The 22,614-nt window shown below is 42.4% G+C and overlaps 1 protein-coding gene across 1 annotated transcript in view; it reads right to left on the reverse strand.

Moving 5' to 3' along the window:
- Window positions 1–11,496, reverse strand: part of PROX1 (prospero homeobox 1) — a 75,821-nt gene extending 64,325 nt beyond the window's left edge. The window contains exons 1-2 of the mRNA XM_070734428.1: window positions 11,156–11,496; window positions 625–2,416 (exon numbers count right to left, since the gene is read on the reverse strand). Coding sequence (XP_070590529.1) covers window positions 625–2,349 — 1,725 coding nt within the window. The 5' untranslated portion in view covers window positions 2,350–2,416; window positions 11,156–11,496. The remainder of the gene's footprint in view (window positions 1–624; window positions 2,417–11,155) is intronic.
- Window positions 11,497–22,614: the final 11,118 nt, after the last annotated feature.

The raw sequence follows: 22,614 nt of genomic DNA on the forward strand, positions 1-22,614 counted from the left end.
ATTGATATTTTGCCTTCAGGCAGGTTGAGTTTGCAGGATGCTCTGCACAGATTAATTGACCTTTGGTAGCCAGTAGATTCAATAGACCGGGATGTAATTAGAACAGAAGGAATCAGGGACATCACATCTCAAAACTCAGGGTCAAAATGGCTCTCATGAAGCTCTCAAATTTGCTTTCTTAGCAAATGCTATGAAGCATACATGTTAACAGAACAAAATTTTATGGGGATGGATATTTCTTTTCCATAAATTTCTCCTGTTTTATGGCTGTAGTTTTGTTTAATATGTGGTAAGGATATATTTTTTCCTGCTTCTTAAAAGCCAAAGAATTCTGCCTTACATTGGAACTTTGTCAACCTCTTTATCAAGATTAAAGTCAAGCATCTTAGGAAAGATTGTCTTCAGAAGGACCCATTTAAAACTGCATCAAAAGACAAATGGATGAGATTCAGCAATAAACATCTTCATTGACTATAAAATTGGAATTCTAATTTTAAAAAAATAACAAATTAAGAATAATGAATGTTATGCCTGCCTATTGCACTCCCAACATTAGTAATTATTAGAACGCATTACTAAATAAAATCAACATGCAGAATATGGGCTATGTATTGTAAAGGATATGGCACTCCCAGAATAAGGTGAGATTTCGGAAATATCTTGAAGGTCACCACACTCAGACTTGATGAGCGATATTGAGAGGCTTTCCGCAGTGCTGGGAGGGTGTGCTGGTGAACAAGGGTGATGGTTCATATGATGTGATGACATCTTGGTCCTCAGACTTGTGGTCTCTCTGGTTAAATCTAAGGATTCGGGGGAAGCTCTGTCTTTCCCAGGGAAGGAGGCAGAAGGAGCTGCTAAGGGGTTCTGAAATGGGTACGCCATAAGGGGTAGAGGAAAGGGATGGCGAAACGACGATGAAGTGAACCCTGTGGTGGCAGATAGTGGAGATTGATGGAGAGCAGCATGATGGCTGCCAGGAGGTGGGGCAGAGGCAGGCTGGTCTGATGAATTTTTGCGGACAACTAGGGGCAGTGCTTCTGTTTGGTCTGTGGAATTAGACAGTGGCACATTCCCAAAGGTATCTAGTGGGTTTGGAATGATGATGTCCCCAAAGCACTGGAGGCGTTGGTTTGCTGTGTGGAAGTTGTGGTTCTCCCCATTGACAGCAAATCTTGCTTGGGGGATCTGAAGCGGTGGGAAGACCTGAGGAAGTTGGCGTACAGGCTTTGAAGAGAAAATCTTGACCACAGTGTCCACAACCTGAGACATGGCAGTGTTTAATTCCTGCTTTAGCGTCTCAGCTAAGTGCTTGCCTTCCGGATGAAAAGAGTTGGGGCCGTGATCTTTATCTTTGGGGCCATCTTTCCTGGGTTTGTTCTCCACTATCTCCTGTTCTCTAATCAGAGCTCTTGCGCGGTCAATAAATTGCCCCGGGTCCAATTCACACATTTCATTATCCGACCTCCCCACGGAATCTCTCGCCCTGACATCCAGTGTTTCCGAACGCAGGCTGTCTTCAGAGAGGTTACCAGCATCTTCGTCATTTTCTGAATCTGTGCTGTCATAGATTTGGTAGAACTTTTCCTGAAGCTGGCGCAGCTGTTTTTGCATGTCCTCCAGCTGCTGTTTCAGCTGTCTGCGCTCCTCTCGCTTCTGTTCTTTCCTAGCTGAAACCAGCTGCTGGAAACTCTGTTGCTGCTGTTGAGGCAGCTTCTGCTTGCGCTTATTTTCTCTGTAACTTTCCCGGGGACTCACAGACTGCGGAGCCATCTCTCTTTCATTTTCATTGCCCCTTAATGCCACGCTTGGGGAATGGCTCATCCCTCGAATGATATTCTCAACCCGGGCACGCTTAGCTCTCAGGTGCTCATCGCACAACCGATCCATATCAAACTGGCTCATCGTGGGTCTGCCAAATGGAGAAAGACACTCTTGGGGGCTGTCTCTTGAAGAGTTGCTGCACACATCCTCCTGATGTACTTCTGAGCCTGTGCTGGAGAGGCCACTCGCTTGAAAGCTGGGCTCGTTGCCACCATTTTTGTTCATGTTATTTTTCAACAGCTGGGAAATTATAGTTGCTCCTGGAAAAGGCATCATGGCATCTTCATAGGAGTTTGCCCTCTTCAGCAGCTTGCGAAGCACATTTGACTTCTCCCCATCTGCATGCTGCACCACTGAATACTCCACATCCTGCTCGGAACCTTGGGGATTCATGGCACTAAAAAACGATGCTCTCGCCTTTGCAAAAAAGGCAGATGCTGTCCCTACCGTCCGTTTCACTCCAATGTCAACTCTTCTTCTCTTGGTCTGCCTACTTAAGAGGGCTGTGCTGTCATGGTCAGGCATCACTGAACAGTTATTGTGCCATCTTCAAAAGCTTGTCAGCTGGGCACAGCTCAAGAATCCTGGGACCCTGGCCAACAGAACAAAAGGACTGATGAATCATTTTCTTTAAATTTCTCCAAATTTCCTGACCTCAATCCTGAATCAAATGCAAAATGCATAGGCTCTGGGATTTATGGCACATTACAATTATTGCAATTTATTATGCACTCTGCTTGAAATGAAACACTTTAAATATTTCTGCTCCACTGGTTTAAGATGGATTAAGATTTTTTTTTTTTTAAATAAAATAGGAAAGAGGAAAAACTGCTTAAGCACCAGTAATATATGGTTCTTTGCACAAATGCCTAAAATATTACTGTTTATCTTTAGGGGAAAAAAACCTAAACAGTAGATTAGAAGAACACAGACACTGACAACCAATTGATTAAATTTAGGGTTTGATATAATGTCACAAAATAAAAGGAAAGTAGGTCTTGTTTCTTAGGTAATGCTATCATATATAATTTGGGCTTACAAATCAAATTTAGTTGCAAAACAGATTTGAGATTAAAATCAAAAATTTTGTTTAATTTTATAAGGGTGTTCCAGTATATCTATATGAGCAGGTGCAGTGTGCATACCTATAGACATGTATGTTAAATAGGATGATACAAACCTTAGAGATCATTATAATAAAACCATTTAAGGAAGAATTTACATCTTGGTTATAAAATACATATCGTAATGCATTTTTCAGCAAAAACAGGAGTTTTGAAAACATATAATTCCCATGATGTCATTTTAAACATTCCAGAAAGGGATAAGATGGGGGGGATGGGGGGGGACAGACTTTATCATCCTTGAAATATTTCCCCATTTCATAAACCATGATAGGTAGCATCAAGTTCTCTGCATGAAGTAGAAACAAGACATTCTCAGCAGTGTATCATTCTCCCTTACATCAGTTTCCCAAGATAATATCTCAGGTGACTTACTGAAATAATTATTTCATGCAACATTGTACTTGTAAAACCTTATTTCCTGCAAAACACACATGCCCACACATACAAAGAAGGGACAAGAGAGAGAGAGGGGGGTGATTCTGAAGGAAAGAAATGGAGAGATGAAAGAAAGCAATAGCATGAGAAAGGCAGATATCTTTTCTTTTATAGGAACCATCATTTTTCCCAGGAATACAGAATTGAAAAAAGAAGACTGATAACACACTTCCTTGCATTTTATAATAGGCTCTTGACATCATTCATGACTTATTAACCATGATGCTAAACTCACATGGCATATGAAGCATTACAGACGTCTTCCGGTACGTTCAAGTTGAAAACTATACCAATGTAATATTAATTTTTCCCATACTATGTTTATCTAATATTAAACTCCACATTAGCTTAACAGTGCACAGTTTCCACAATAATAGGGTATCTTGCCAAAGGCAGTATTCAGACTTTTGGATCTGTTCCCATCTGTTTCGGTTCACCTGTAAAAACATCTACGTGCTCCCTAGGATTGCTGCATCTGTAGCTGCTTTTAAAGAATGACTACCCATGCAAATAAGCACAGTTTCAGCCTGAAATAATCCACACTATCAACGTGTATAGCCTAGGTTTGTAAGTGTAACAGTAAAAAAAATAAAAATAAAACCATACAAAACCTTTTTAGAATGAAACCTGTATTTATTTGTTTATCATTCAAAGGCTGTGCAATCATTCAATTATCATTCAATTTTAAAATATCAATCATTCAGTTTTAAAATAATTCTTAAGAAATGCTGTACAAGCTTTGGAATATACAACTACAATAAAAAATTGTAGTGTTCTCCACAGTAGTTTTACTCAGAACTGCTACTTAGAAGCACAAACACACATGCAGAATTTTGCAATAGCAAGTATAACTTTAGGGTCAAACATATCTGATTGATATCTCAGTATAAATCTAGTTTCACCGCAGCAACCTTATGCAGTGTATTTCTTTCCTCATATATTGTTTCCATTGAGATAAAAATACGCAGTCTCAGATTATATAACAGAACTGAATTTACATAAAGACCTAAGGATCCAATGTTTAACAATTAAAATAATTTTAAAAATACCTTATTCCATACGTGGAATTTTGTGAGAAATTAAATGATTCCAATTCCCTGCGAGATAAAAGGAATCTCACTACTAGGTGGCAGTGGCCTTTCTCTCTCTCTGTTTATTTCGTATGATTATGGATCTAGTTCAGATCCTTTGTGTATAAACAAGTATCAGTGTATTTTCAGATATACGCTGCTTCATTTAATTTAATGGGAACATTCCACTTCACAACAGAAAGTCATTTTTTTGGCTTCTAGGTTAATTACAACTAAATAACCTTGCCCATAAATAAAAGGCAGGAAAAAAATGTGCCGGGGTGAAAGTCCCCTACATGGGAAAGATTTGTAGCCTGTCATTATATGCTGATGTAAATACCTTCTGAGCTCTGCCTCTACTTTCAAAATCTGTCATCAGTCTAAGTCTCAAAGAGGTTGCTTGTTGTTGGGGTGCATTAATGAAAGTGCATCATTTTAGAAGGGGCATAAAAATATTGACAGAAAGGAAAAACCAGAACAATACAAATTTTAACTTTAGATTTCAACGGACCTCTGATATGTAACACAGTATTCCCAATATGGTTTAAAAATTGTGCATTCCTAATTTATTTCTCCTTATAATTGTATTTCATTTAAGGGTGGGATGAGGCATAGGATGCCTGCAAAGGTCATAAAATGTTGAATTGAGAAATGGCATAAGGTCAATGCCATGGATCCAAAGAATTCATTTTTCTTCTACATCTTTGCTTACAGTGGATATATCAGAAGGCCAGACAACAAGTAGTATTGCTTATAAATTATATGTGTTAGTTGCTCCTTTACTTTCTTCGGATTTCCTTGATTCCCGCCGACACTCACACTTTCTCCTTAAAACTTTATATTTTGCCTTCCAAACTTAAACAATTATTTTACGTTATGTTTTTACCAGGGCTGAAAAATAGCCCTGGATCAGTCTCTTGATTTGAAAAGTGCCAGAATGCAATAACATTCTGAAGGAAAGAGAATGCTGCAGAAAAATCTAAGATTCTGAGTCATCAAAAATCAGATCTTTGGATTGGATTGTGGTGAGATTTTTCCTACTAGATATGTGGGAGGGGGAAAAATACATAGGCAGAAGGTTAAACTGGTCATAGAATTAGAGAGTGCGCTCCTGTCCAATTCAGAGGAAAGCAAATCTTCTCAGCTTGATTTATTTCTTGTTCAGACATAATTCAGAAGCCATTTAAATTTTAGCTTTCATTACGGTTCGCATAAATATTGTTGATTAGTTTACTGGTTTGAGCTTTGTGCATTTTAAGTTATTCTTGACATGTCCCTCTTTGCTAAGTTTTCATTATTTAACCCTTCAACTTATATAGGACTTCACAAGGACTCTGTTTTTCAAAGTTGTTGAGAGGACCAGATAAATAGCCTGTTTTTACAGCTTTTAATAACTACACAATGTAATAGAAAAAAAAAATCTCTAATAACTTGCACTTCTGAAATCAACCCTCTGTTCCATCGAATTCCCAGTCCACCACACCCCACCAACCATACACAAACATGCAAAAGATATGAATAGCAAATATTATCTCACATATGCATGCAATATACCCATTGCTCACAAGTCTAAACATTCTATTTCAGAAGCCATTTCAGTCTTTCATATCTTAAATACATAGCACACGTGGGTTATATTGTTTTAGGTGATACTACAGTAAAGCAATAGTGTAGATTATGAATTTTTGCTAAACTGCTTTTCCACAGGTACAATGTAGATTGATTTAAAGTAAAGGATAACCTAAAATAGGTAGAATGGAAATTGTGTGGGGAATGATTTATCTGGGGAAAAAGGAGTATAGGAAGGATTTCTGGTATTTTTTTAAAGTCCAAATTGATATAAACTGCTGATTGTGAAAAACAGCAGTGAATTTTTCAAAGCGAAACTGCAAATTTTGAAAGTGTTACTTTTTTCATAGACTGCAGCTGCCCTTTCTCATTCATTGCACACAGCACTGCATGCCATACGCAAGTAGAGAAATTCAAAATCACATCCTCAAAATCTTATTAAAAAATAGACATAAGATTGATTTTTAAAAAAATTGAACAACATTTTTCATCCAACAAGATTGGATAAAACACATTAAATGATTTCAGCCAATCAATATAAATTGTATAACCTAAGTGCATTGCATTGCACCGACTTCCATGTAAGTGTAAAATATTTTTGCTACACTTTAGAGAGGTGCAAAGCATGGATATGTAAAATTTGCATGGCTTCCTTACCCATACAATAGAATTATACAGCCTTCAGAAGCACTGTGAAGGAATTTAGAAGTAAAGTTCATTTCTCTACTACTGGCTATTTAAAAATTGAATTATGACATTATATAAAAATATAAATGTCTGTTGTAACACAAACATCGTCATGATATTTAAAACACACACAGAGAGAAATTAGACAACTGTTTAGCATCATTGGCACAGGGAGGCCAACCTGGCAAGATATTGAAAAACTGCTGTGAGATATTTTGCATTCTCTCCCTCCTACATAGGTATGTAGTGCCTTGATGACTACAATGAGTTCTATCTTGTTGGCTTTGGAAGACATTGGTAAAACATCTCCTGGATAAATGCATCCACAATTTACCGAACTAATAACAGAAATATGTAAAATAAGATTTTTTTTCTAGCAATCCAATATTTTAATGTAACATGAAAAAAAATTACTACTAAAGTCAACAAATGCTCATACATAATTCCTAACCTAAGGCCACCCTACACTTTCCCCCTCCTCCCTAAGGTCATGGGACATCCAATCAGAAGACTGAATCAACTCATCTACAGCACCTACTTCAGAAATTACTCTAGCATGCAATGGAACACAGTCAAGTAATCCATGACCAAACACTTTGAACACTGAAATCCGCTACAGAAATCCTCACTATCAAGACCCAGCCACCTGAGAGATGCCAATTTAATTTTGAACTGATAGTTAAAGCAATTTTCAATGGTTAGGAGAGCATTCTCTTTCCCATATTAAAGTGCAGAAAGTTACCTATTACACAATAATGTTAAATATATTGTAAGAGGTAATGTCTAATGTTAATATAATTTAGTCCTAAATTAGTAAACAAAGTGTAAATTGTATGGCTTTTTTTAAAAAAAAAAACTTATCTTTTTAAAATATGAGATGTCAAATGCTTAATACTTTTTATCGGTGAAAAACTTAGTTTCAGAAGGGATAGCAATGAAATGAGTGACAGAAGAGGCCTTACGGGAGCCACTTATGAAATGCTCGATGGCAGAGTTAGCAAAGAATAAGTCAAGAAACAAAGAATATAGGTCTACATGCAAATTCATGTGCAGAATATTAAAATGTATTAAGCCTGGCAAAAGAGTGGAAAGAAGTATTAAAAACAATGCTTTCCATTAAAAAAAATCTAGCCGTAGATATGTGTGTTTCCCATATCCCCGCTAACCTAGCAGATGGCATTAAATTAAAGAAATGACAGGTTCACATATGTCTGCATTTAGACTGTCATCTCTAAGTATGCAGATTCCAGTGCAGACCAAAGACTTGCAAATTCAGAAACATGAATTGGTCTGAAGGAGAGAAAAATAGTTTTTTAAAAAAAAAGAAGAAAGAAAAAAGAAAAACAGCATTTTATCTTTGATAGATGAGAATGTCACCTTTAATGGTGCTTGTTCACAATTTCTCATCCATTACACAAAAATATATCACAGGTACTGTTTCTGCCCTGACAGCACTTTGACATATTCTTGTGTCAAAACTTGCCTAGGTTCCTTGCATCCTACTTTTTGTTTTTCATCTTGATTAAGACATAAGACCCAGTCTTAAATACATTCAGAAATAACCTCCAGCCCATTCAGTGGATGTTGTTCCCAAAGAAGCACACACATACACACACACAGTTCATTCTTTGAATGGGCCCCCATGGAATTTTGAAGGGTTTAATTTCTGAGGAAGGGTGAATAAGGTTAGGATCTTAAAATAGTTTCAATTGGGGCTATGTTGGGTGCCTTACTTTCCAAAGTAATTCCCATTGAACCTAGGAAAATAATTCATTTTCAAGCAAGAGGTAGGAGAACTTACCAACGAAATTCAGTGCTATTTGCACCAAAGAAATGTACACAGACCAACTGCTACCATTACCACAAGCAAATGATTTCATCAAACTACCAGTAGAATCGGCAGATAAAGAGGCAGGGCAGCAATTCATCGCTTTACCTCCCCCACACCTCACACACGCACTGCCTTCCACACCACACGGGGCAAAAAGGAGCCAGGTTTGGTGTTTTTTGTTTGTTTTGGAAATCCTTTCCCCTGCGCTCTTTTTGGAAAAACAGAGTGAAAACAACCTGCTTTGCAGCCCCTTCAAGAATCCAGCCTAACAAAAGAGCTCGGGGCTTCCGTCCTTCCTTAAAGCCCGACCATCTCCAAACAAAGCGCCATAAATTCATAAATAGACGTTGCACTCAACAGAGGGAAAGTTGCACCTGTCTTTCTTGACACAACACACCTGTCCGACACTGCCCATGCGCACTTGGAGCCGAGCGCCCCTTGTACGGTTTTCAACGCTTGGAGCTTTTGTCAGGCGGAGCCAGAGAGAAGCGCACGAAACGGTTCTCGCCTCCCCACCCCCGCACCCGTCCGGCCTTGTTAGAAGAGAGGCCACCGGGGGGGCTGTTAAACAACAACAGCTTTATAGCCCAAACCGATGTTCGCTCGCCGTTTTACAACAGGTTCTCTCACTTCTCCCTCGCCTTCCCTCTCCCTCCTCCTGGGGGAAAAAAAGAGCACCTTTTGCGCGGCCTCCTTTTAAGAAGGGGAGACCAGCTTCCCATTCCAGCCGGCACTTTTGACTAGCAACTTTTGCACCGCGCGCTGAAAAGTTAGTGCGCGCACGGATAGAGACGGGGATCAGCTCTTCTTCCCGTGGGCGCCAAAGCTGGGAAGAAAGGTCGTCTCTGGAAAGGCGGGACGGGGGGGGGATGTGGAGAGAGAGAAGGGGGGTTCTATCTTTGTCGTATTGAGTTTGTGCACGACGTGGACATAATCTCGCCAGTTAATCTAAAGCTTTTGGAGAGGGAGAGGGAGGTGGAACTCCGCTGTCCCAACATTAGGTTTCTGGTATCCCAACATTAGATTTTTTTCTCCTATCCAACTGCAGCATTAGAATGCGCTGTTCTGTCCTGCTAACCTCGCTTCGGGTCAGTGGCGCAATTCTGGAAGGACCTGGCCGTAAATGGAGAGGTGAGGAGTCGCCCCAGAGTAGAGGAGACCCCGAGGTGATCCCCCCCTCTCCTCCCGTTTGGTATCAACTCGTTTTAAAAGAAATCCCGAAGAGTGGGCTCCTTGGCGTCGACCAGGGAGTCGGGACATCAGGGAAATCCCACCGAAGATTTCCGCGGCTCGTTCTTAAACTTGGCCTCAATCTGGATCCGCGACGACGCGCGTATCCCCCGCGAAGTGGGGCAAGCGGGACAGCCGCTCCACAAAGCACAAACAATTCTAATTAATGGGGTGGGGGAAAATACAGCGCACGCCTCGGTGATCTTCCTTGGGATAAAGCAGCTCCAATCTCTACTCGCGTTCTCCAGTGTACCTCCCCCCCCCTCCCATCGCATATTAATTGGGTCCAGAATAAAACCACTTCGGGTTGGGGGGGGGGAGAAGGCGCTTTGGTAGAAAAGCGACGGAGGTATATAACCCGAACCCAACAACCTAGCCTCAAAACTTCCCCTGCGTCCCGCCACACAGCTTCTTTCCGCAACTCTTGGGTAAGATCAAAAAAGAGAGTGTGTGTCCAAAGACGCCTGCTTTAATCTGACTGGTGCGCGTGGTTTCTAAACTGCTGTCCATCGCTGATTTAGAGAGAGAGGGAGAGAGATGGAGGGAGGGAGGGAAAGGAGAGAGAGAAAGGGAGAGGGAGAGAGAGAAAGAGGGGGGAGAGGGAGAGAGCTGGAGGGAAGGGAAAGGGGAGAGTGAGTGAGAGAGAGAGGGGAAGAGAGAGAAAGAAAGAGAGAGAGAGAGAGAGAGAGAGAGAGAGAGAGAGAGAGAGAGAGAGAGAGTCAGGGACATGCAAATAATAACCAAATCAGAGAAGACAAAAAGAAAAAGACAGTGGCACAATACGAAAAATAAAGGCCGGACTTGGAGAGTTGAGAAAGGACCGATTTTTTGGCGGGTGGGGTAGGGTGGAGAGAAAGGAGAGAGGTAGGAAAAATAGGAAAGAAACCCCAGGACTTCGCCTACAAAACTAAGCTATTTCCCCCTCTTTAAACTCTACGAACACAAAGGACCAATAAAGGCTGGGGAGCAGAGCAAAGGAAGAAGAAAGGCAGTCTCAGGAGAGGGTCGAGAAGACATCTTTTCGCACCAACCTTGTCCTTTCACACAGACCAAACTATTGTGGTGGTTCCCATGAAGCTTCGGAAGACGGACCATCTGCCGGCTAATTCTTTCTTTCTTTTTTTAGCCTAACAATCTTTCTCCGGCCCCAAACTCAGCAGAAGGGAGTATCCGGGGAGGGGGGAGAGAGAAGGAAATGTGGAGAGACAAGGGGGGGGGGGTGTTTATCCAAAGACGAAAAGGGAGGGGGGAAGGACCCACAACTCCCCCCCCGCACTGGAAGCAATATTTCAAACAAGCCCGTCTTGGCGTCAAGAATGCCCCTCCCCCCCTCCAAAAAGAGAAAGCCAAAGAAGGGAAGAGAGGAAAAAAAAGGTACTTACTCAGTTCCAAAGGCGAAGAAACTGAGCCCCCTCCCTCTCTCTCCCACCCGGGCTGGTTAGAGAGAGAGAGAGAGAAAAGAAAGAGAGCGAAACGCGCTCATACAAATGGCTCAGATCGCCTTGATAATCTGGCGGCTGATGAATATTGCAACTGGACAAGGGAGGGTGGAAGCGAGAGTGCCCGCGTGCAAGAGAGAGAGGGAGGGAGGGGGTAATGAGTGGGGGAGAAAGGCTACGAGAGAGAGAGAGAGAAAGAGAGAGAGAAAGAAGGAGAGGGGAGGAGAACCAGCTCTCTTCCGCGGCGCTCTTCTCTCCCCGGCTGCAATTGTCTTTTTTTCCCCTTTCCCTTTCTGCAAGCAAGCAAGCCAGCAGAGCAGCCTCGCTGAGCTGAGGGCTCCGCACCACAACAAGATTTACTTTAAGACACAGCTGAAGGAAACAGGAAGACTACACGTCACGGTCTGAGTGACGTGCCTAGGCCCAGCGCCCAATCGGGAAGCTCCTTCGGATTCAAGGGGGATAGCGAGCGCAGAACTTGGGAGGAGGAGTGTGGTGCGGGGGGAGAGAGAGAAAGAGAGAGAGAGAGTGAGTGAGTGAGTAGAGGAGGAGAAACTGAATCTCTGTTTCCACCCCCCCTCTTCACATTCCCTCTGTCCTCTTTCTCCACCCCGCACCGCCCCCCCTCACTCAACCTCTCCCCCCCCCCCCCCCCGTCAATTTGCTGGTGGGAAGGAAACTTCATCTCCAAATTTGGGGGAAGATGACCTTGGCAGTTTTTTGCGCTTAGTTCGGAGTTCAACTTCCCCGGGTGGTTCAAGTTGCTGCACGCCTGGTGGGGGTAGGAGGGGTGTGTGTGTGCGTGTGCGCGTGTGTGAAAACTCGACCCACCACTGCCATCAACAAGGAGGACAACAACAAAATCCAAAACTAGCCGAAAACACGGGCGAAGCATCCCGCGCGCGATCTTTCTGGGCATTGCGCGTCATTACGCGCGCGTTAGTATTTCTCTCTCTCTCTCTGTCCCTGTCTCTCTCTCTCTCTCTGCGTGTCTCTCTCTATCTATCTGTCTCTCTGTCTCTGTCGTGCAAACGACCCCACTTGCATACCCAGAAATAAACAGGAGTCAAACTTGGCTCCAAACGGGCTTCACCTCCTAAGTCTTACTTAGATAGGGCGATGGACTGCAATCTCCAAAAATTTGCGCTTCGGGCTGCCGCGAAAGGATCAGCCTCCGGAGCGCAACTCGTTCGCCCAGCCGAAAATTTGCGCGCGGGTGTCAATTACGCGAAGGGGTCTGTTCAAGGTTTCTCTGAACCGTCCCGCACCTCGAGTAAGGTTTTTAAGATGGCCAGGAATGAATGTCTTCTCCCTTGAATAAATCTCATTTATAGATCTCTCTCTCCCCCCCCCTTCCTCTTTTTGAGTGTCGTTTAAAACTGGTGGATCGGACGGCGCGGTCTGGCTTAGGGGCTGCTGGGAGGGAGGGTGGTGCTGCTCGAAGTCCAGGTATTCGGGGCGCACGTGGGCAGCCGTCAGTGGGGCTGATCGGTCAATAGCCCTCGCTTTATAACCAAGCCATTCCCTTATCAATATTATAAAAGGTCCTCCTGAAATCATGGCCGCATTAAAAAAAATCGTCCTTTCTTCCCGCGTGTGTCTATCTCCTCCGCTTGTAGCCCCAGATCCTTCTAGCTTTCGGATTTGTAGGGTGTGCGCAAACACCAATTATCTTATTGTAGCTTGGTCGCCTTCGCTAACGAGCCCCCTTTAAAATTCGCTGTCTTCTGCACCTCAGAAGACCCGAACATACATAACAAGGTCTTTTTCTCAAGGTTTGCTCAATCTTAAATTTGTCCTAAATACAACTTGATTCCGGTTTATTACAAGGCGTTCTGTAACGTCCAGAAATAACCAACTCGCGCATCTCAAGTTTAGAGCGGTCGGTTTCCGCAGGCCGTCAAACAAAAGCCTTAATTTCTGTTTTAAATGATTAGAAGGTGCATCTTGGTAGTATTTTTCCCCCAACGTATCAGAAATACCAAGGAGTACAATTCTCTTTTTTTGGAAAAAATAAAATAAGATTCCAACAACGTTTCCAATTTATGAAGTATGGTCATATCTCATTCTTCTATTAGAAATGTTTTCTTCAACTAACTCGTCGCCTTCTTCTTCTTCTTCTTCTTCTTCTTCTTCTTCTTCTTCTTCTTCTTCTTCTTCTTCTTCTTCTTCTTCTTCTTCTTCAAAAATAACATTACAAATTGTCTTTAGAAGGAGAAGAAAACAAGGAAGATACATTTAAGAACAGGCACCTCAAGCAACAGGCGAAGAGCGACTGTCCAGAAGATGCCAGATTAGAGTAGGGGGGCTTTTAATCGTTGGGGGGAAAGGTAAAGGGCGCGGCGAGGTTTTTTTCTTTGGATTTGAAATACGCTCCTTTCCCCCCTTTGTATATAAACGCGTGTGTAAAACATTTACAAACGTAGACTTTAAAACCTCGACTTTTAATGGGGCCTCCATTAAATAAATCGGGCCGAGGGAGAAATTGGTTTGCATTTCTTTCCTACGGTACGGTTTAAGGGCGCACGGAGGGCGCATTCAACAGCCCGCCACACGCCCGAAATAAAACTCCATGTTTTTTAAAAAATACTGTACCTCGCTCCCCTTATTTCTGGCGCTGCTAGAGTTGCTGTTGTGGCTAATTCTGCATTAAGAGTCTCTCTGTAAAAACTTCTCCCCTTTCTTCTCTTCTCTCCCACCGCCCAGAGCCGCCCCCCAACTTTAAGAAAGCCAGGTTTAAATGCTGGAGAGGACGGCGCGCTTTTCTTTTCCTTTTTTTATTTTTAAGAAAAAAAATTGAAAGGCGACGAAAAAGAAACGTCTAAAAAACCCCCCTTCTTCGAAGACCTTTCAAACCTCCCAACAGACAGATCCGTGAGAACCGTCAGTGTAGAGTGACCTCCACTTGGGTGGGGTGGGGGGGATAAGCCAAGGGCGGTCTGGTGGGAAGCGCCAGCGGGGCTTTCGCGCGCGGGGGAAACGCGGAGAAGAGGGAAAAGTTGCGGGTAGCCTTTTGTGTGTGTGTGTGTAGAGGCCCCGTCCTCGAAGGATCTTGGCCTTTTTCGCTCGGCATCCAAGTTACTTCGGAGCAGAGTGGAAACTCTGGGTAGGGGGGGGTGGAGGGACAAGCTGTCCCTGGGAGGGGGGCCACGCCCCTTCCTTCCTGCCGCGGACTCACTGGGCATCATCCTTGGGGGCTGATAACCTGCGGCCACCCGTTCCAAAGAATGTTCTTTTCCCCCTCCCTACCACAACTCCATTTCCCCCCACAAAGTTTGCTTGTCCAGGACGGCCGTCGACGCTGGATTTCAGCTGGGCTGGCAACTACCCTTGCAGGGGAATATGAAGAAAGTCCGGGTCTCTCTCTCTCTCCCCTCTCTCTCCCTCCCTCACTCGCTCCCTCTCTCTTCCTCCCCCTGCCCTCTCTCTCTCACTGCCCCCTCTCTCATTCGCGCTCTCCCTCTCCCTCGCTCTCTTTCTTTCTCTCCCTACACCGCCCTCTCATTCCCCCTCTCTTTCTTTCTCTCTCACTCCCCTCTCCCCCTCTTTCATTCTCTCTCTCTTTCTCTTTCTTTCTCTCCCTCCCTCTCTCCCTCCCTTTCTTTCCCTCCCCCTTCTCCCTCTCTTTCTCTCTCCCCCTCTCTTTCTCTTTCTTTCTTTCTCTCCCTCTCTCCCTCCCTTTCTTTCCCTCCCCCTTCTCCCCCCTCTCTTTCTCTCTCTCTCTCTCTCTTTCTCTCTTCCCCTCTCTCCCCATCTCTTTCTCTCCATCCTTCCCTCTGCCTGCCTCCCTCCCCCTCTCCCTCCCTCTCTCCCTCTTTCTTTCTTTCTTTTTCTCTCTTTGTCTCCCCCTCCCTCCCCCTCTCTCTCCTTCCCTCCTTCCCTTCATCCCTCTACACACACACACCCCCGCCGCCTTTCTTCGCCTCTTCCTTTCCCCTGGAGAAAACCTCCTGAATATCTGATGCGCTTCTCCCATCTGTCTCCTAATCTGTTAGGTGAGGCAGAAGAGTCAGGCGGCGTGAAGTCCTCGGTAGCGGGCCAGTCCCTTCCTTGTTCCCCTCGGGAACGATTCCCTAACCCTTCCCCTCTCCTTCTTATCTTCTTTTTTTTTTCACAAAAAGAGGAAACCAAAGATTAGTACCTCTGGTGAGGGCCGTTAAAAAAAAAAGAAGGAAAGGGAGGGGCGAGGCAGAAGCAGAGGGAGGCGGGCAGGAGTTGGACTTTGTAAGTTCTTCTTGGGACAACTTCTGCTTTTCCATGGCATTCTGGGTTTTTTTTAACCCCTTCCCTTTTGCTGTCAGAGCTGCTCCTCGTCTCCCAGCCGTTCTTCCCCAATATTGCACCCCGTTCATTTATTCCCCTGCAAAGTCTCCGCCGCTCTGGTTTATTAGATGCTGGGACTGACTCCGAGTCCGATTTAGCCAAGGGAAACAACCCCAAAACTCCAGAGGCGACTCCCACGGGCCTTGGTGGCATCCCGGGAAATCCTTGGGCTGGACGAAGCGCGACCTGTCGGGAACGACCGCCCTTCCCTCCCCTCCAAGTTAGCCCCGCGGCGGAGGAGGAGCTGGGCCGCTTTCCCGCGCGTCCCTCGCCCCCCCCTGTCCGCTCTCCGCGAGGGCGACCGGCAGCTGCGGAGAGGAATTCCCTCCCGGGAATTCCCCCCGCTGCCTTCTGACCCCTTCCGAGGAGCGCGGTTTGTTTTAACCGACGGCTTCGGCACTGGCCAAATAAAACAGAATAAAATAAAATAAAGAAAAATCCCCTGGGGAAACTAGACAGAGCCAGGTTTGCGCGCGGCGTTTGGTTTGGAAAATTGAAGCGCTCGAAGTTTCTCGGTTTCGAATTGACCCATTTCTCCCTTCCCAAAATAATAGGTACTTGGCGATTTAAAAGCTCGCTTGCCCATAAATAAGATCCTTGCGACTTCTTAGGCGCTTCTTGAGTAATTGTTCGGCTCTGCGCAACTATTTTCCTTGGGGCTACTTTAGTATGGGGGGGGGCCTTTCCACAAGTGCTGGTGGTGGCATCAGCACCAACTGTAGTTTCACACACCTTACTCCTTTTCAGGTTAAGCAATCCTCTCTCTCTCTCCCTCCCTCTCCCTCTCTCTTTCTATTTCTCTCTCTTCTCCTCTCTCCCACTCCCTCTCTCTCACTCCCCCCCCTCTTTCTCTTTCTCTCTCTCCCTCTATCTCTTTCTTTCTTTCTCTTTCTCTCTCTCTCCCTTCCTCTCTTTCTCTCCCCCCCTCCCCTTCTTTCTCTCTTTCCCCCACCCTCCCTCTCTCTTTCTCTCTCTCCCCCACCCTTCCTCTTTCTCTCTCTCTCTTTCTTTCTCTCTTCCTCCCTCTCTCTCTTTCTCTCTCTCTCCCCACCCTCCCTCTCTCTTTCTCTCCCCCTCACCTCCCCTCTCTCTCCCCCCTTCCCCCTTTCCCTCCTTCCCTCTCCCTCCCTCCTTCCCTCCAACTCTCCATCTCCCCCTCTCTCCCTCTCTCCCTGTGTCCCTCTCCCTCTCTCTTTCTTCATTCTGAATAGCTTCAAGGACCCACTCTTCTCCCTGAGCAAATGTAGTTTCTGATCCATCGATCCCTACATTTATGGACGACGATTTTAAGACTAAAGGAGAAAAGAGGAGACAGTGCAAAATAACTTCCCTCTTTAGTCCCCATGGCAGCGCAGCTCTTGGAGCCTGGAGAAAGGCGGCCCAGTGCTAGGAAATGATTCCCTCTAGATTATACACTGTTCAAAAAAAGGGGAACGCTTAAACAACACAGTATAACTCCAAGTAAATCAAACTTCTGTGCAATCAAACTCTCCACTTAGGAAACAACACTGATTTCACATGCTGTTGTGCACATTAAACTTTGTACAGAACAAAGTATTCAAGAGGAATATTTCATTCATTCAGATCTAGGATGTGTTATTTGAGTGTTCCCTTTATTTTATTTTTTTTGAGAAGTATATTTGAAGCCAGGTTCCTTGCCTTTTAGAGGCTCAAGCTAGGCAAGGAGACTGGTTGCAAACACCGGTCTGAGTGAAGCATTCAGGAGAACTGTGCCTGTTGAACCTGAAGAGGTGGGTGACATTCCAAATCAGCCAGACATTCTCTATTACAGGGTCTTCAAACTTGGCAACTTTAAGACTTGTGGACTTCAACTCCCAGAATTGGTTGGAGAATTCTGGGAGTTGCTGGCTGGAGAATTCTGGGAGTTGAAGTCCACAAGTCTTAAAGTTGCTGAGTTTGAAGACCTTTGCTCTAGGACTTGAACTCGGTTCCCATCTCTATGCCCACTGCTTGGGGAGAGAAGGGGCGGGAGTGGGTGGGTGGAGAATAGAACATTTTTTAGCATGACAATAAAAGAGCCACTTGCAATTGGCTCCTAGCAGAGACCTAGCCAAGGCTGGCTTCGCCTCAGGCAAACCAAACTTTCCAAAAATCAAGACATTAACAGATGGTGACAACCACATGGAGAGATGGTGTTGCTTAGAGAGAATCTAGTCATTTCACTCAAGCCGGGGAAAAAGAGTGAATCCCAGAAGGACACGGTGTCTTCTGAAGAGTTCTGCACTTGGCCCATCCTTATCCCTCTCCCTTCTGCTCCTGTTCCAAGCAGCTTCAGTTTTGGAGACATGGAAATAACAACAACAATAGTAATTTTCGCTAGTGCTTCCGAAAAGGGACGGTAGCTTGCCAACTGTTTACATGACACGAAAGGGGCTCAGTGATCTTTATTTGTGCTGCTTCGGAGGGTTGTCTAAATATTAATAAGTGGATGAATATATAAAATGGGGAAAGAAAATTCAGAGACAACACCGGGGAAATGTAGAGCACGCAATAATAGCTTGTAAACTGGAATAGTGGAATACAATCTTTCTCTTTTTAAAAAAAATATTGGTTTTTTTTAAAAGACAAAGACAAAACACGGTAACTGCAGGAAACAAAAAAAGTATGCAGCATAATTGTTATACATGAAAACACATTTACAATTATATATCTGATTTTTCGGTTACTCCGTTTTGGTTTAATTTACATTTATCCTATTTCTCCCTTTCCATCAATCCAATTATAAAGTTTGTCCCACACAGTATAATATTCTTCTTCCTGTTTGTTCTGTAACTCAAAAGTGATTTTGCTCCATTTTGCGCATTCTAATATTTTAAAAATTACCAAATTCATAGTTGGTATATTTTCTTTTTTCTAATTCTGTGCAAAAGTCAATCGAGCCGCCATACTATAAGATAATAGCTCACCTTTTCGTATTGTCCTCTGATTATCCCTAATAAGAATGTCTCAGGTTTAAATTCTAATTCAAAGTTTACAATCTCTTTAACCATATTTTGGACCATAATCCAGAATTTTCTTGTCTCTGGACACAACCACCATATGTGGTAATAGGTACCATGCTTTGAATTACATTTCCAACAATTGCTTTTCAGATTCGGATAATTTTTTGCTAATCTTTCAACCCAAAGGAAAATAAAAACAACAGTCCTCAAACCTTTGCAGGATTCTGTATAATTCTGAATTTTCAGGATTCTGTATAATTCCCCCAATAGGATCCTTTTCTAGTATACATCATTCAGTCTGTTTAATGAAGGAAAGAGCTGTGCTATAGTTTTGAAAATGATTGCAAACCTTGGAATGCTTTGGGATTGTACAGGGAGGCTTATAATAGGGTGAGGAAAATTTATTCAGATTTATTTATTTAGTTTGTTTGTTTGTTTTTTGTTTGTTATATTTGTCAAACAAGTATATAATTATAGTTTGTGTTAACATAACAAAGTATGAAGAAGTGATAAAAAGGGATAATAGGACAGAAAGAAAGGGATGGTAGGCACAATGGTGCGCTTATGCACGCCCCTTACAGACCTCTTAGAAAAGGGGAGAGGTCAACAGTAGATAATGTAAGGTTGAAGATTTTGGGGTTAGGGGAAGAAACAACAGAGTCAGGTAGTGAGTTCCAGGCATTGATCGCTCTGTTGCCAAAATCATATTTTCGGCAGCCAGGTTTGGAGCGATTTATTATTATTATTATTATTATTATTATTATTATTATTATTATTATTATTATTTTATTAGATTTGTATGCCGCCCCTCTCTTTATTGAGTTTGTATCTATTATGTGCTCTTGTGTTGTTGTTGTTGAATTTGAAGTAGTTACTATCAGGAAGGACATTAGTTGTATTATCCCCACAAGTACAATGAAACTGTGAAGTGGGCTGGGTTGACACCTGAGTTTCCATGGTTGAAAGTGGTTATGAATCTGGATGTTCCCCCTTGTAATCCAATATTTTAAATTTTATTTTTCACTTCTGTTCATTACTTGTAATGTGAAGACCCAAAATGAATTCCTGAAAGAAAATGGAGGGCAGTAACTAACTCCCTGGACTAAGAGAGTTACCTGAGTCAACACCTACAGGAATTTTACTGAATGCTTAGGACAGCAATTTGGAAAGATATTTGGGGAAAGTATTCCATGGGTATATTCAACTATATTCAACTATTATTGTTTGCAACTTTTTAACCCAATATCCTTAAAAATGTTAAGACTACGAATCCCAGAGTCCCAAACCAGCATCACCAGCCTGTATTCCGGGAACTTAAATCTTAAATATATTTCGGGAACTTAAATCTTAAATATATTATGTTGGGGGAGAAGTTATTTAACTCTACCAAGCCTATTAAAAATTTTAAACTTCTGAAATATAAGCAGGTTTTCCTATCAGCTGGATCCATTTTATTTTCATCTGGAAATAGTGAACCCTACCTTTCTTAAGAACACCCATTTACATAAATTTACTGAGTTACAAAATGAATAACTGCTATTTTTATGTAATGCTGTGTTGTATAGAGATAACAGTACGAACACCTTGCTTTCGCTCTGGACTTGAAACCAGTTTCTGTGGCTTAATGATTGGTTTTAGTTCAGGCATAAATAAAAATCTCGCTGTTCTTTCTGCTGATTCACTGTGACCAATGTAGTAAGCCCTGTGTATATTCTAAGATAGTTTGATATATTTTGTAAGCTGTATTGTATGTTTGATATGTAAGACAAAGAAAGGCTTGCAATATTATTATTGTATTGAGAGATATTGACTGATCTGAATATGAATGACTGGACTGTTTAACTTGACTATGCTATTTCTAAAGTAAACACTATTTTATACACTTTAATGTATTGTTTGATCCTCCCATGAAACACTAGTCTTTGGTATGTCCCATTCTTGAAGCCTACCTCCCCACTATGGACAATGGGCATTGGCTTGATATGCCCCTTCTTGTAGAATGGAGCTAGTCTCAAAGTCCCTGTTTGCCAATGAAAGACATTGGCAAGCAGCTAAGCAAATACTTAGATATTTAAAGCACACAATACATTATTCTGTATTTTGAACTGAGAAATGAACTAGTGTTAACTCCATATGCTAATGCAAGTTGTACTATGGATACAATGACTTGTAAGTCAACATCAGGTATAGTGGTAATGTTGAGTAATGCTTCAATAGAGTGGAAATCTATTAGACAACAACATATTAGTTTATCCGCTATGGAATTCTTGAGTTTATCTTTAATGTGTACATAACTGGTGTATTATAAACAATTGTTAAAGGATATAGGAATTACTGTACAAGAGCCATTTACTGTGTATGAAGACAATCAATCTGCAATTAGTATGGCTAATAACCTGGCTGTAAAACAACATCAAAACATACTGACCTAAGGTATCTAAATGTTAGACAGTGTACAAAGTAGTATAATTAAATTAGAATATTGCACAAGTGAAAACAATATTGCAGATCAATTTACAAAGGCTCAAGGTGCTGTTGAGCATAAAGAATGTTGTGAAAGTTATTACCTGAAAATATAAAGTGTTATTTCTTGACTACCCAAAGGGGAGAATATTAGTACTCTGCACAAAACAGTTGGGTTTGCAATATATAAATCAGCTAACAATGGATGTTTGTTTGCGTTGAAGTACTATAGCTTTAAGAGGTAGTGTTGCAAATTGCCATAAGGGGGAGCTAGAAAGCATGATTCTCTCTCTACTCTTTCTCTTCTTTCTGCTGATTCACTGTGACTGATGTAATAAGCTCTATGTGTTCTAAGATAGTTTGATGCATTTTGTAAGCTGTAATGTATGTCTGATATGTAAGACAAAGACAGACTTGTAATATTATTATGGTATTAAGAAATATTGACTGATTTGAATGTGGATGACCAGACTGTTTAACTTGACTGTGCTGTTTCTAAAAGTAAATACTATTTTATGTACTTTAATGTATCTGTCTTGTGTGACCAAATAATTACTTATATCTACTGGATATCTGCTGGAATCCCATATTTTCCTCTGTGCATGTCTTTGATAACTTAAGGGTTCTGCACACTCCTTAACAGCCATCAACATTCCTACCTCAGGAATTGTGCATCCCATGAGTTTGTTTGTTTGTTCATTCATTCATTCATTCATTCATTCATTAATTTATTTATTTATTAGATTTGTATGCCGCCCCTCTCCGTAGACTTGGGGCGGCTAACAACAATAATAAAACAGCATATGACAAATCTAATATTTAAAATAACTAAAAACCCTTATTAAAAAAACCAAACATACACACAAACATACCATGCATCAATTGTATAGGCCTGGGGGGAAAGGAATATCTCAATTCCCCCATGCCTGACGACAGAGGTGGGTTTTAAGGAGCTTGCGAAAGGCAAGGAGGGTGGGGGCAATTATTTGTACCCTGCCTTTATTATTTTTGCAAATGATGCAAGATTGCAAACACATCCAACACATCTCCTTCCTCTTATTTTTCCCATAACAACAATCCTGTGAGGTGAGATGAGAAAGACTGATTGACCCAGCTGGCTCTCAGGGCTAAAGTAGGACTAGAATTCAAGGTCTCCTTCTTTCTACTGATCTACTAGTGGTTTCTTAACCACTAAACCAAATTGGCTCTCAGTTATAAATCCTCACCCTCCTTTTTTTGGTTTAACATCCCCTCACTATTGTTTCTTTGTGTGTTTTTTTTTTTAAATGATCATCTTGGTTCTGCTATTGTAATATAAAATTTACCAAATCTGAGAGCTTTGGTAAATTCATCACAGAATATTCTCACATGGGAGGGGAGATCTTGAGTAAGATAAACAGATGCCCTTTATCACAGGCCAGTCTGCTTGCCATCTAGTCCAGAATGGTTTCCTGGACTCATTTTCACCACCTGCTGTCCAATCTTTTAACTGAAAGATCCCCACTATTCATCCAAGCGCAAGGTCTGGGCTGGAAATGGAAATTAAATGGAAGATCCTCTGCTTTATTCCCATTTTACCCAATCTGCTTTACCTCCAGATATACTGTACTGGGATTATTATTAAGTTCTATGCCAACCACAGTTCTCTCCTAT

The sequence above is a fragment of the Erythrolamprus reginae genome, chromosome 1 (assembly GCF_031021105.1).
Source record: "Erythrolamprus reginae isolate rEryReg1 chromosome 1, rEryReg1.hap1, whole genome shotgun sequence".
In the NCBI taxonomy this organism is placed as follows: domain Eukaryota; kingdom Metazoa; phylum Chordata; class Lepidosauria; order Squamata; family Dipsadidae; genus Erythrolamprus; species Erythrolamprus reginae.